This window comes from Sander lucioperca, chromosome 13 (assembly GCF_008315115.2).
Source record: "Sander lucioperca isolate FBNREF2018 chromosome 13, SLUC_FBN_1.2, whole genome shotgun sequence".
Lineage (NCBI taxonomy): Eukaryota > Metazoa > Chordata > Actinopteri > Perciformes > Percidae > Sander > Sander lucioperca.
Window position 1 is genome coordinate 7,891,112 of NC_050185.1, and position 13,117 is coordinate 7,904,228.

General features: G+C 38.1%; 2 protein-coding genes across 7 annotated transcripts in view; one reads left to right on the forward strand and one right to left on the reverse strand.

The window, feature by feature from the left end:
* LOC116058164 (transmembrane protein 211) overlaps window positions 1-3,965 on the forward strand; it is a 106,051-nt gene extending 102,086 nt beyond the window's left edge. The window contains exon 3 of the mRNA XM_031310872.2: window positions 1,505-3,965. Within this exon, the coding sequence (XP_031166732.1) occupies window positions 1,505-1,731 (227 nt within the window). The 3' untranslated portion in view covers window positions 1,732-3,965. The remainder of the gene's footprint in view (window positions 1-1,504) is intronic.
* A 163-nt stretch (window positions 3,966-4,128) lies between these two features.
* Window positions 4,129-8,683, reverse strand: LOC116058163 (spermatogenesis-associated protein 22). 6 transcript variants are annotated; one of them, XM_036008829.1, is made up of 9 exons: window positions 8,368-8,632; window positions 8,247-8,298; window positions 8,118-8,165; window positions 7,643-7,780; window positions 7,143-7,332; window positions 6,366-6,735; window positions 6,155-6,278; window positions 5,976-6,073; window positions 4,129-4,609 (listed from the first exon to the last, which is right to left on the reverse strand). In XM_036008829.1, the coding sequence occupies exons 3-9, from the start codon at window positions 8,155-8,157 to the stop codon at window positions 4,418-4,420; spliced, it is 1,152 nt and encodes a 383-aa protein (XP_035864722.1). In that variant the 5' UTR covers window positions 8,158-8,165; window positions 8,247-8,298; window positions 8,368-8,632; the 3' UTR covers window positions 4,129-4,417. The 6 variants fall into 6 exon arrangements, with proteins under 6 accessions (XP_035864722.1, XP_035864720.1, XP_035864721.1 ...); XM_036008827.1 differs by lacking the exon at window positions 8,368-8,632 and adding an exon at window positions 8,641-8,683 and having other exon boundaries at window positions 8,118-8,287; XM_036008828.1 differs by lacking the exon at window positions 8,247-8,298 and having other exon boundaries at window positions 8,118-8,200; window positions 8,565-8,668.
* Between the last annotated feature and the right edge of the window lie 4,434 nt (window positions 8,684-13,117).

Sequence of the window (13,117 nt, forward strand, 5' to 3'; positions counted from 1 at the left end):
GGTCATTAAAGTGTCATTAGGCAGTGAGCTTTGAGGCGCTGGGACCCTGCAGATAAAACCTGGGGCCACTCTGAGAGCTGGAAGGGCTGGTACAGGGTTGGGATACGTAAGGCTGACAGGCAGACCCTCAATGAACTCCACAGAGAGACACTACAGCGGGCTAGACAAATTACACTCAACAGATGCCTCTCCTCCACCCATTCAGACCTCTTTCTTTATCCCTATCATCCCTTTCCTCCTCCTAACAGTCAATCCCTATGCCCCCAGTGTGCAACTAGAACATCAGTGAAAGCTTCCTACCTCCTCATCCCTGTTCTACCAGCACAATCCTTCACTGCCCACACAAACCCTCAATTTGATACTCATACAGCTATTGCAGAGTAGCTCTCATATGAGCACTGTCTCCCACTGACTGCGAAGCTGCTGCCCTTGAAAGTAGGAAAACTGACATCTCCTGAAATCAATAGAGCGTAATAAAAGATGTGTTTGTTGTGTTTTCTAGAGAGCTACTCACTATCACAAGTTCAAGCTTTTCCAGTAACCGCAGCTCACCAAAGCTAAAACAACTATGACACCTGGCAATGTAATGGGAATCCAGCCGGCACTCAGAATGACTAAGAGCAGCAATGATAGCCTGTAGCGCAGTCAATACCTTGCTTGGTAGCACGGGCTGGGAGACTTGACTCAATTTGTAAAAGTGAGCCGCTCTCTGGCTGCATGGGCGCTGAGGATAGTGTGATGAGAAAGCTGATCGCAGCAGAAGTACACGAAGCCCCGGAGTTTTAAAATGATGAGTGCAAATGGATTTAAGGAGACATAAATCATTTTGCTTTAGTTTCTGTCAATTACAGGTCATCAAAGCTTTTGTTGTTCAATACATTAAAAGCACTTTTTGGCCACTGACTTAAACTATCTAGGTCGTGATTTATTTTTACATGTACACACAGAAACAAAAGTGTAAGTTCAAATGGAGGTACTTCATCACTAATGAAGTATCAAAATTACACACTTAACTCTCACTGAGACTGTAGGTTTTTCTGCAAAACCTCTACTGCCACCAAGTGGCTCTCAGTTGACACACCAGTAGAGTATACAAATCTAGAATAATATATGTGTGTTTTATTTGAGTGAACCAACCTTTTAAAATAGTTGTTTGCACTTTTGTCTTAATGAATCCTTAAGATTTTATCTATGAAAGATTAAACATTTTAGCTGTTTCTCTCTATCTTTCCTCCTTCCTTATATTTCTTTGCATTCTACCCATTCCGCCTCCTTTCTCTTATACTAAACAGCTAAACAAACTTCTCTATTTATTGTTTAATTCTTATTACTGTTTAATATGTTTGTTGGTGTGTAGTGTATGCACCTATCGCCAAGACAAATTCCATGTAGGGTAATTACTGTGGCACTAAACTCCTTTCTGATTGTGATTGTGATTCCAACAGCCTATATGAATATACTGTTCGCTGTCTAACCCACTCTGTCTTCTCTGTCTTCTCTGCAGTGTTCATCATGGCTGCTGGACTGCTGGTCTACCCCTTCGGCCTAAACTCCTCACTGGTCAGGTCCTTCTGCGGGGACTCTGACATCTACTACGCTGGCGAGTGCCAGATCGGCTGGGGCTACATGCTGGCTATTGTCGGAGTCATGCTCACCGTCTTCTTGCCCTTTTTTGCCAAATATGCACCGAAGGAGCAGCTGTCCCCCACCCCTCTGCCCACGCTGTTATAGGGCATTGATACGAAGTCTTGTTTCCCCCCAAGTGACCACTCTCTAACCTGGGCTTGATGTCATGGAGAGACACCTGCATCCCGTTTTTAATGCAGCCGTTTTTTGGGACAGTGATAGCGACAGTGATAACTGAAGCTGACACTCAACAACAAACACTGTCTTCCTGCATCTGTTATGTGACTATTTCAAATTCAGTTCGTATAGATGGAATGTTTTATGTTACAATAATGTGGTTATCCTTTTTATCATAAGTTTTCTGCAGTTTTGACGTAACTTCCATGTCAGTTCTGCACGACGATGCAGTCAGAAGACGCAAGGACCTCATTTCACATGATTTAAGCAAACATGACCACAAACATAACAAGTACTTGCTAAACATGTAAGTGTTTTTTCCCCTTCTTTTGTGGGTAACAAGTCAACATATGTAACATTCCAAAACAGACTAGAGGCTGGCTGCATAAAGAGAGTGGAAGCATGATGTTATGTGGCAGTACGACCTGTCCAATCCAATGTTTCAATAAAAGGTTTTGAAGAACATTCGACTCGACGAGAGAGACACTTTGAACGGTTGAAGACTGAGAATATTAATGGGTCAGCTCTTAAGGAGTTGCATCTACTGACGATGTATTGTGCTAAAGTGTTTGGACTGTACAGTACATATGGTCTGGATATAACAGAGCTGATGTTTAAGCTTTCAAAATACCCCATTGAAAAGAGAAATCTGACGCTTTGAAGGATTTTTGCTCTTCAGACTTTGTCTGCCTTCCGGTCTTTTGACCAGGCAGTGAACAACATTGGGAGTCAAGAAGATGTGTTAGCTTTTTAAAGACAGTGCATTTACTAACTGTCTCAAAGAAACGGACAATGGACACAGCATCAGACCTGCCGAGAGGACAAATGGAAATCTTTTCTCATAACAAAGAAGTGAATCATAATAATAAGTAGTGGTTTCAGAGTAAAAATGTTATGTTGGGATACTGCATCCTTTTGTTAACCTTCTCCCCTGAACTGTTTGTGTAATGTATCTAGCTTGTCAAACATGTCGAACAATTGTTTTCTGTCTACAACACACAATGCTAAACACTCTAATCCAGGAAAAAATGATTGCAAAAGGCAGGGAGATGTAGGAATTTAGTCAAAATGCATGATGATATGGGCTTTGTTAATGGTAGAACAAATGATCTAGATTTTAAATGTGATCTGACCAACTTGTGCCTTTTAACATAACCAAGACAAGAGTTCAATACAATTATCTTTTTCTGCTGAATAACTGTGGATCCTGTTGTGTGATGTGTTTTTTGTTTTCTCTTCTATTATACTTTTTTCCTCTGAAATGTTAAGTCTTTCTCCTGTACTTGATGCAGTATGATCTCATTAACTTGAGAAAATGTTCTAGAGAATAAAAAAAGATGATGTCTTCTAATCCTTAGAGGTAACGGCAGAGAGAAGGGAAGAAAAAAAAAGGAAACCAGTGTACTTGTGTTCAATTATGCCCCGAGACATTTTTGACAATTATCTAGAAGAGGTAAATCACTTGAATTGCTATATTAAAAGGTTGTGACATGCAGCTAACGGATTAATTCCTGGCATCCTTGTCTTTCGTGATTTAGAAATTGAGTGGTAGAGAAGGGAGCTGTACAAATTGAACTTCGCCTTTGGTTATCTGCGCTGAGCTGACACATTATTCACATTATGTGTAAAACGTGGCTTAAAATAATTAGCTCCTCAAGTAAGCTAATGCATTGCTGTGTTTTCGTCAATCCACTTCTCCTTTTAAGACGCTGGCACCATTCCTGTCATGTTTCAAGGACAAAATGTCTACTTCTCCACTTACTCTCCCTGTACACTGCCAATTTTATCAAGCTAGACTCCCTTTTCTAGTAGGTGTTTATGTGCGTGTTAGTGTTGAATACTGGGTTGGATTTTGCTAGTGGGTTAATCTTTAAATATTTCCCAAATTTTGGTTCCCATAATAACATGTCCTGACATTAAGAAAATGACTGTGATTATGTTGCCATATTTGAAAGAAGGTCAGGAGAGAAATGTTGGTGTGGTATTGGACCTCATACTGTGCTTGACTGTGGGAATGGCTGGCGTGACTGCACTGGACTTATTCCCCTATTTGTTGAACCATTGTATGTAAAGTCTCAGCACTGGTGAAAGTGTTTTGGTAGAGTAGAATTATTGTTTTGTCCATTGTGATGTTTGACTGTAAATAAACTAACTGTACTTGATATCACATGTTATTCTTAACTGCCCTGCTTTTCAAAGATATATTTTGAGATATTACCTCATCGTGTTTGCTTTACCTGAATTAACCTCTAAACAATGTTTGCTGTTCTGTGAATTTTCTTTGTAATAAAAATATTTCAGAACTTACAAAAAGAGAGGCTTTACTTTCCGTTAAACGAAACAACTCTTTATATACTTTATGGACAAGTAAACACAAAAACATTTACACCAGAACATGCAAGTGAATTCAGCTGTTAAAGTTCAGCACAACATCGCAACTGCGGCCTCTACAGGTCAAAACATGCTTTTTTTAATTTTAACTTCTACCCATAACAAGACATATGTATATATTACTCTATAGCACTAAGCTTGGCTCTCATGCACCCTCATTAAATACTGGTATACTTTCTTCCGATTTGTCTTGTATGGCTGTTGATACATACAGTTTTGATGCTCAGACTTCACTGAGTGATTTGACCAGCGCCCTCATTTCTGCATCGCAGGCTTTGACGGCCTCCTGAGCGTTCCTCTGCTCTGAGGGCAGGCCGCGTCTGACGGACACACACATCAGGACATCTCTACTGCGGTCATAGTTTCCCACACAGCGATGAACTTGACCCCGGATGAGACGGGGCAGTTCCTGCTCCTGTTGGACAAGAGGCACATTAAGCCAGATTCCAGTGTTACTTTATGTTTATAATTTGCATTGAATAAATATATTATTATAAATGCCAGTGTCTGGTCACCACTCGATATAAAGGGAAGTTGATGTTGCTTGGCACCGGAAAACTTTAAAGCGGTTGAAGAAGCAGGTTGATATGCAGGAATGAGAGCAAAAAAGGTTGCATTTATTAACAAATATATTAATGAGACTGAGGGAAAATGGACCCTGGGAAATTAGACAAAAACAACATTAAAACTATAGAAAGCTGCAGCCTCACAGCAAGCAATTGAATAGCTCATTTACCCCAACATCACATGCAGAAAAACAACAGAAAAAACCATCATACACACAATAGGGTGGACCCTTTTTCTTAGCTGATCATAACCCTGTGAAACAAAAATAAAACTAATGAAACAATATTGTGTTAGTTATATTAGCTGATTGATTATTTATCAGATTAACTGAAACACTGCACTGTAATAAATAATTTAACTGTCACTGGTAATGTTGGGAAACAGGGTCAAGTGAAAAGAGCAACCTTTTTACAGCCAGTATCAACAATATTCAGTAATGATTGATTAGATGTGAAAGCCTCTAAATTCAAACTAAGGATAATGATGATAGTACCATATTCATACATTCACACTAACAGGTTTACTTGTACAGGAAATATACAGTATAACCAAAGTGAATCATAATCATCATACTAAACGTGGAGACTCAGGGCAAGTTATTGTGAGCAAATTTACATTGTCCTCTGATAAACTCAAGACGCATTCATTCAATTTACTTCTTAAAGCTACATTGTGTAAGAATTTCTACCATCTAGCGGTGAAATTGTATATGATAACCAACTGAATATGACTTTTTAGGCCTTCCCATTCCGAGCGCGTTTTAACTCCTATGGTGGCCGAACCCGAAATTAGCTCTTAGTATCTCCATCGTTTACACGCAGCTGTTCTAGCCACTCCAATATTAACTTTGGTCTTGTTGCTTTGCCTGTCGTTGTCGTTTTAATTCTCTTTTTCGCTTCCCTGGCAAGTAATCTCCCTCTGGTACGGTGCCACTGAGTGTAAGGGCGAAAGGCAGAGGTACGTCCCTCTTTGGATAATGTATTTTAAAGATGGAGGCGCAACATGACGGCTGTCATTCGAGCGACCCGCTCGTATGTATTCTGAATGATTCTAAATGGCAGATTCTATGCATACGAGAATACTTTGATTAGTTGGTGGAAGTAATTGCACATCAATGAGTACATATTTGTGAAAGAACAAAGGGTTTTTTGCTAAGAATCAACTCAAAAAATGACACAATGTAGGTTTAAGAGAAAGCTTTTTTCCCAACTCACATTTTCATAGAAGACACATGGCACTACCTCCTTCCCATCTCTCATGAGGAAGTTCTTGGCTCCGTGGTGACCCAGTGTGACCGCAGAGTCGAGAGTAGCTGAGGGAGGAGCACAGCCTGTCAGTTTAATGGTGTTTAAAAATACACATCAGCGACAACAGCAACTCCTAATCAACTGACCAAATATCTCAAATAAGTATGGGACTTTGTCTTTAAACTGGCTCCAGTGTCTCATGCCATCAATAACGGAAGTCAGGATCCTCAGTGAGTTCTCAACGGCTGGCTTCATTGGAAATGTGTCCTGTTAAGCACACAGAACAACAACAATTAATGGCAAATTTTCAAATCTTTGTATATTATTATATATATTTTTTTTCAGATATTTTTCTACCTGAGTTTTAGTCTGTCGTGCAGTCTTAGGTTGATTTGTGCTCCTGTTTACCACATTGGGTGATTTCTGCGGCCCAAAGCTGTTAGTAAACTTCCAGGAGTTGTTCTGTGGCTGCGCTGCAGGAGCAGAGGGCCTGCTAGGTGCTGGGACAGGAGCTGGCAGAGGTCTGGGCTGATGGGAATACTGATGGGTGGGATTGGGCGGTCTGTAAGAGGACTGCTGACCCATCTGAGAAAACCCAGTATGGGGCGTTGGCTTGATTTGTGCACTCTCACTGATGTTGGGAGCTTGATATGTGCTCTGTCTGGACTTAACACTGGGGCTGAAATCCTGTTGTCTCATTGGGTTGCTGGCCGGTCCAATCTTAGAACTGAAAATGAAAATACATAAACCTATTTTCAAATACAGGGATCTCAAATTGAAACCAAGCACACAATAAACTCATTCAACTATTTTCTTTCGTCTATGGCTTTTGGTCTATGTTTTTTATATGTTGTCTGTGCCAGGTACACTCTATTTAGTGAGCAAATCAAGGTACAGTAAAATCATGGCTCAAACACAATTTGTTTGCTGCCTGTTGCAGCTATGAACGAAGTTGTGTTGTCGATATTTCTGTAAAGCTTTTTAACTGTTTCTCATGTGTCTGGATGGTTAACCACCCATGTATTATTTGAGAATATAAAAATATAAAAAAAAATGGTCCAGTTTAAATAGCTTATTGGTGATTTGGGGGTTTATGATGTTTCAGCATTTTTCATTGTTGTGAATGAAACATACCTTGTACCTCCAAATTTGTATGGATGTTTTATGAGTGTTAAGGTTTTCATTGCAGGGGCAGGTCCAGGAGCAGGTCTGTTGCTGCCATATTGCTGGGGTGGAGTAGATTGTGGGATGGCCTGCCTGTTCCACTGGTGGCTTAGTGGAGCACCAGAGGACGGACCTGAGGCCTGGTAACATCCATAGGTACCTGAGGAAAGGTACATTCTCAGAGGAAACTCTTATGGCAGCCTCCTCTGTCTGTAGCTGTGTATCTTAATTCATGGGGAGACATTTTACAATATTGTCCTTTTTTAATGTAAAATGTTCTCAATTGTGTGATTCAGCAGAAGACGGTGATTTTAAACAGTCAGACATTAAACATTAAATTAGACATTAAGCAACATTCAAGAGCAACAATTGCATTTCTAAAATATATTTACATTTTATGTTTTTCTTTGGGTATACTGCCACTTAGTGACTGAAATCCGGTATAAGCTTAAAGAGCCTGAATGCTTCACCTGATGTGCTGTGAGATGTGGTTGAGCTGCTGCTTGCCATGTATTCACTGTGGGAGAAGAATTCGTTCTCCGAGGGAGCAGATGTCAAAGGAACTCTGTTTCTTTTCTTCTGGTTAAAGAGCGGCACAGACAGGCAGCCTGATGGACACAGCAGAGAAAACATATGTGAACATCAACATCAGACTGCCTAGTACATTAGGCCGGACAGTCTGTAATACTGGTATACTGTAATATTATTCTCTGTCCGGGACAGAGAATAATATTTAAAATGTAAAAATAGTTGAATTATTATCAAACAAATCAAATTTTACTAGAACAAGCAGAACATATTTATTACTGTATTATTTTATCTAACATTAGACCGCAAGACACTAATTACTGACCCTGGCAACCTAACTAAGCCTCTGCCATTTGTGAAGACATTAAGTAACATAGTGTGGAGATTGTGTACTAACGTTACATTTCTTTTACAAACCTGCTGTTGACCTGGTTGGCTGGTTTTCCTGTCTCCTCATTGTGATGGCTTTGAAAAACGTTGTTAAGTTATTGACGTTAGCTCTTACGTTACAGGAAGAGAAGCACCAAATAAGAAAATGGAAAAGACCTTTAAACCGATGTCCTGGTTGGTGTTTGTCACCTACTCGGCTGTGAAAAAAAGTGAAAAAACTGGTGGGTCAACAAAGTTGAAAATACTTGAAAAGTTAAGACAGTTTATAAGGTTATTTGTTAGTTTAGCAACAACTTAAACGTTACAGTAAATCAGCTAGCTTAGGTTAGCTTAACGTTAGCTAAAAAGTTAATAAATGTTTAGACAGTTCATCTAGCTAGGTAACATTACGGCTGTAATGTAAGCTACCAGTTGTAACTGTTCTTTCTTTTACACGCCCAAATTATTTTCTATGAACATTAATTAATTACTAACTTCTTTTTGTTGACTAAAGTTAACAAAAGTTAAATCAAAATTACGACGAAGCGTAATTACCTTTATAGGTCAGCACCTTGGAAAGCGACACGCGCCAAACACTGATGACGGATGTTGCCTTCACGATCCCCTAGCAAGCTAGGAGGTCCAAATACTAAGGTAATTCAACAACTTTTTTTTTTTTAAATAATGGAATAATAAACAGTATTTTTTGTAATTTACAGTGCTTGTTTGTGGTGCATTTTAAAATAAGGAAACATATATTAGGCACATGTCACTGATGTTACTGTATGCCTCATATTGAAGCCTATACATAGTCGTTTATGCATCACTTCCATCACTTAAATGTTCGCCCTCCCTACTCTTTTACCACTTTGTTTGAGATAATTGTAAAAGAACACAAATTTGTTTTGCAATTTTTATAATGTAAGCAGGTAGTATTTGGCCAGTACGCAACATTGAAAACATCTGCGTCTTATCGCATCTTTGACTTTGTTTGTGCCGCCGAAAGCCCCAAATAAACGCGGGCGGTGTGAACGCGCCATTAGACACGAATTGAGCAGCATCCGTGGCCGGGTTGGCTCAGTGGGTATAGCAGGCGCACATATAATTTGAGGTTAATGCAAAGAGTTTAGAAGTAACTATAGAAGTTACTTCTATACTCTTTGGTTAATGTCTCGACGCAGAGGTCCAGGGTTCGAATCCGACCTGTGACGATTTCCTGCATGTCTCCCCCCTCTCTCTCCACTTTCTTACCTAGCTGTCCTGTCAAATAAAAGCCCAAAAATAATCTTGAAAAAAATGAGCAGCATCCAGGTTTTTGAGTCAAATTATTTGACTTTATTGGTCAATCTTTAGACTGGTATGTATAACCAGTGATCAGGGTCAGGTGATTTGTCCAAGGATGCTAGTTTTACTTTGCACATAGAAAAATAGTATCAAGATCTCAATAGTTGAGGTATTACCATCCACATGAAAGAGGGATGAAGTTGCCGTGCAAAATTAAGTGGAGAAGAGATAATGAGATAGACAGAGAGCATACCTACAGCCAGCTTCTATGAGACTTTTTTTTAATCCTAGTTCTGAACATAAGTGTCAGTCCATCGCCCTCATCCATGATAGGATCCTCTTAGCCACAGGAAAACACAAAATTCCCATCTATATCCTTGTCAATGAACTAGAAATCAAGGCACATGTTATAAGCTTCATTTCATTTGTTACAGTCAAGGTATGGTTGCAATGCTCTACTCATATGTGGACCTTAATGGATTCATTGTGGTGTTTCAGGGGATGAATTAAAATAAATAGAGATGGAGGCATCTTGTCTGAGAGACTATAAGGAAAGACAAAGGAAAAGGCTGCACCTGCTCTGCCCTTCGTTTTGCACAGAGCCTGAGACTAATCTCAGCCTCAGCGTTTCTGTGTGACATCCTCGCTGAGAGTCAGAAGGTCACTCATTGATCTTAACACATGGCTTCTCTGTTTTGTGTTTCCTCGATCGGTGAATCCATGGCAACAGCAGCATGAATGGTCTATTCAGGATGGCCTCCACTACATCCTTTGCCTCTGAGAAACTAGGATCAGCAAACAGGTTGTGTAATGGATTAGACTTTATCCCAGGTGAGAAAAAAACTCACATTTTTAGCTGCTTTCTGAATACTCTGAATCTCTTTAATTTCTGCTCTGGAGTCCAAAACTAATTATTCAGTTACTAAGTCATGATTGCTATAGCACCACTTAGGTTCTGAAGTAAAAGAATATGATATATTTATGGGTTTTGTTTATGCAGTGTTGGCTAAAAGGAGATCATGCTATTACAAATAAAAACAGTTCAGATGTGTAGCGCCCATACACTGTTTAAAACAGGTAGCACCCTGTAGTTAATGAGTTGGGACTGGAGTAAGATAGGCGTTGTACCACACTTCAAAATCTGGGGGTGAAATCAGGATGACAGAAGCATTTGCCTACATCTGGTCCCCTGTATTGTAAATGCTGGGATCTTCAGTAAATCAAACCCATTTATTAATTTCAATTTCTGCAAGTATACTGTGTATGTTCACACACACACACACACACACACACACACACACACACACACACACACACACACACACACACACTCACACACGCACGCATACACACGCGCACACACACGCACACACACACACACACACACACACACACACACACACACACACACACACATATATATATATATATACGGTGCTACTCATAAGTATTCATACCCATGGTCAAGTTGACTAAAAAGAGGAATAAAAAAATCATCTTTTGGAAATTGATCTTAATGCCTTAATTAAAAAAATGAGGAAAAATCTGACCTTTTAAGGACACCAATTTGTTTTGTGAATTAATAATGTATTGTAAATAAATAAATGTTGTTTCCTTAAAATACAGGGGCCATAATTATACATACCCCTATGTTAAATTCCCATAGAGGAAGGCAGATTTTTATTTTTAAAGGCCAGTTATTTCATGGATCCAGGATACTATGCATCCTGATAAAGTTCCCTTGGCCTTTGGAATTAAAATAGCCCCACATCATCACATACCCTTCACCATACCTAGAGATTGGCATGGTTTTATTTCAGTTAGCCTAATAGCTGGTTTGATTTGCATTGATATGGATCTTATCTCAGTTAGCTATCACACTTTATCAGGATGCATAGTATCCTGCATCCATGAAATAACTGGCCTTTAAAAATAAAAATCTGCCTTCCTCTATGGGAATTTAACATAGGGGTATGTATAATTATGGCCCCTGTATTTTAAGGAAGAACATGTATTTATTTACAATACATTATTCATTCACAAAACAAATTGGTGTCTTAAAAGGTCGGATTTTCCTCATTTTTTTAATTAAGGCATTAAGATCAATTTCCAAAAGATGATTTTTTTATTCCTTTTTTTAGTCAACTTAGCATGGGTATGAATACTTATGAGCAGCACTGTATATGTATATATATATATATATATATATATATATATATATATATATATATATATATATATACTTTATTTAATCAGGAAATCACATTGAGATCAAGATCTCATTTACAAGTGAGACCTACATACAGTAGTCTGGTGTGATTTTGGCTTAAAAAAACTGAGATTTAGACCACGACTGTCTGCCAAAATGAGAGATAGACCAACACTGGCAGTTATGGAAGTAAAGACAATGGGAAACCTGGTTGTAATCCTCGCTACATCTTTAAAGTTGACCTTCTGCTCATCATAAAAATGGAACATCATATTATGTAATATGATGGCATATATGTATCGGTAACACTTTATAATAACCATCGCTAATAAATGGTAAATTAATAGTTAATTAAACTTAAGTTAAGAGTTATTTTAGTGTTAACTAACAACTAAATGATAATTAATAATGTTTACTAATTATTAGTTATGCTAAAATTTGTTATTTTAACAGCTTGTTTTTGCTCACATCATAACATTTTTATATATTATATTAAGTATTTGTTAATGATTAAGAATTTTTTATAAACCGTCAATAAACATTATTTGGATGGCTATTATAAAGTTGCATCTGATGAATACAATTCTTTGTTAATGGTTAATAATTGTTTTGTAAAGCATCTATAAACATTATTAGGATAGTTATTACCAGTGTACAAATAATCAAATAATAATCATCGCTTTTATAGATTGCCAAAAAAAATGTATGGGGCCAAATGAATGTTACTTGATGCTTTATAAATCATTTATTAATCATTAACTTATTATTATAAGCATTAGTTGCAACTTTACAATAGCCATCCAAATAATGTTTATAGTTTACAAAACAATGATTAACCATTGACAAAGTATTAACTAGCTAAATGTATAAACCTATTATTTTTATTACACTAATGTATTGATAAAATAGCATAAATAAGGCTATAACATTACTAATAATTAGTAAACATTATAAATCATTTCATTGTTTGTTAAAGCTATAGTGCGTAGTTTCTGCCGCCCCCATGAGGAATTCTAAGTAATGACAACAAAACTGTCGGCGCGTCTACATGATACAAGCCAAAGAATTTCTAATAAAGTAGACGGGCTTTGATACAAGCTTTCCATGACCGCGCATCGCCCGCCCCTCCCCCCCTCTTCCACACAGTTGCTAGTAACCAAGGAGGACAGGTAATTATCTTCACTGAGTTTCTGCGCGGGAAAGTCACAATCGCCACAATCTTCTGAACATAGCCATACTGAGAAATACAGAGAGAGTTGTGTGAAGCTGATAGTCTTAATTAGCTTTGTAGCAACTCATTTGACAATGGCTTGAATGTAGCAGACATTCATTAATATCAAAAAGTTACGCACTAAAGCTTTAACAGTAAAATAACTATTAAATAAAGTTTAAATAACTATCAATTTACCATTTATTAGTGATTGTTTTTAAGTGTTACCTATGTTTCTATTAATAACACCATGATATCATATAACCTTTTACGTTTCAATAAAAGGCCATGCACTGTGCAGCCTATATGTTTTACTCATGATATTATTTGTGTGTACGTCCTAAC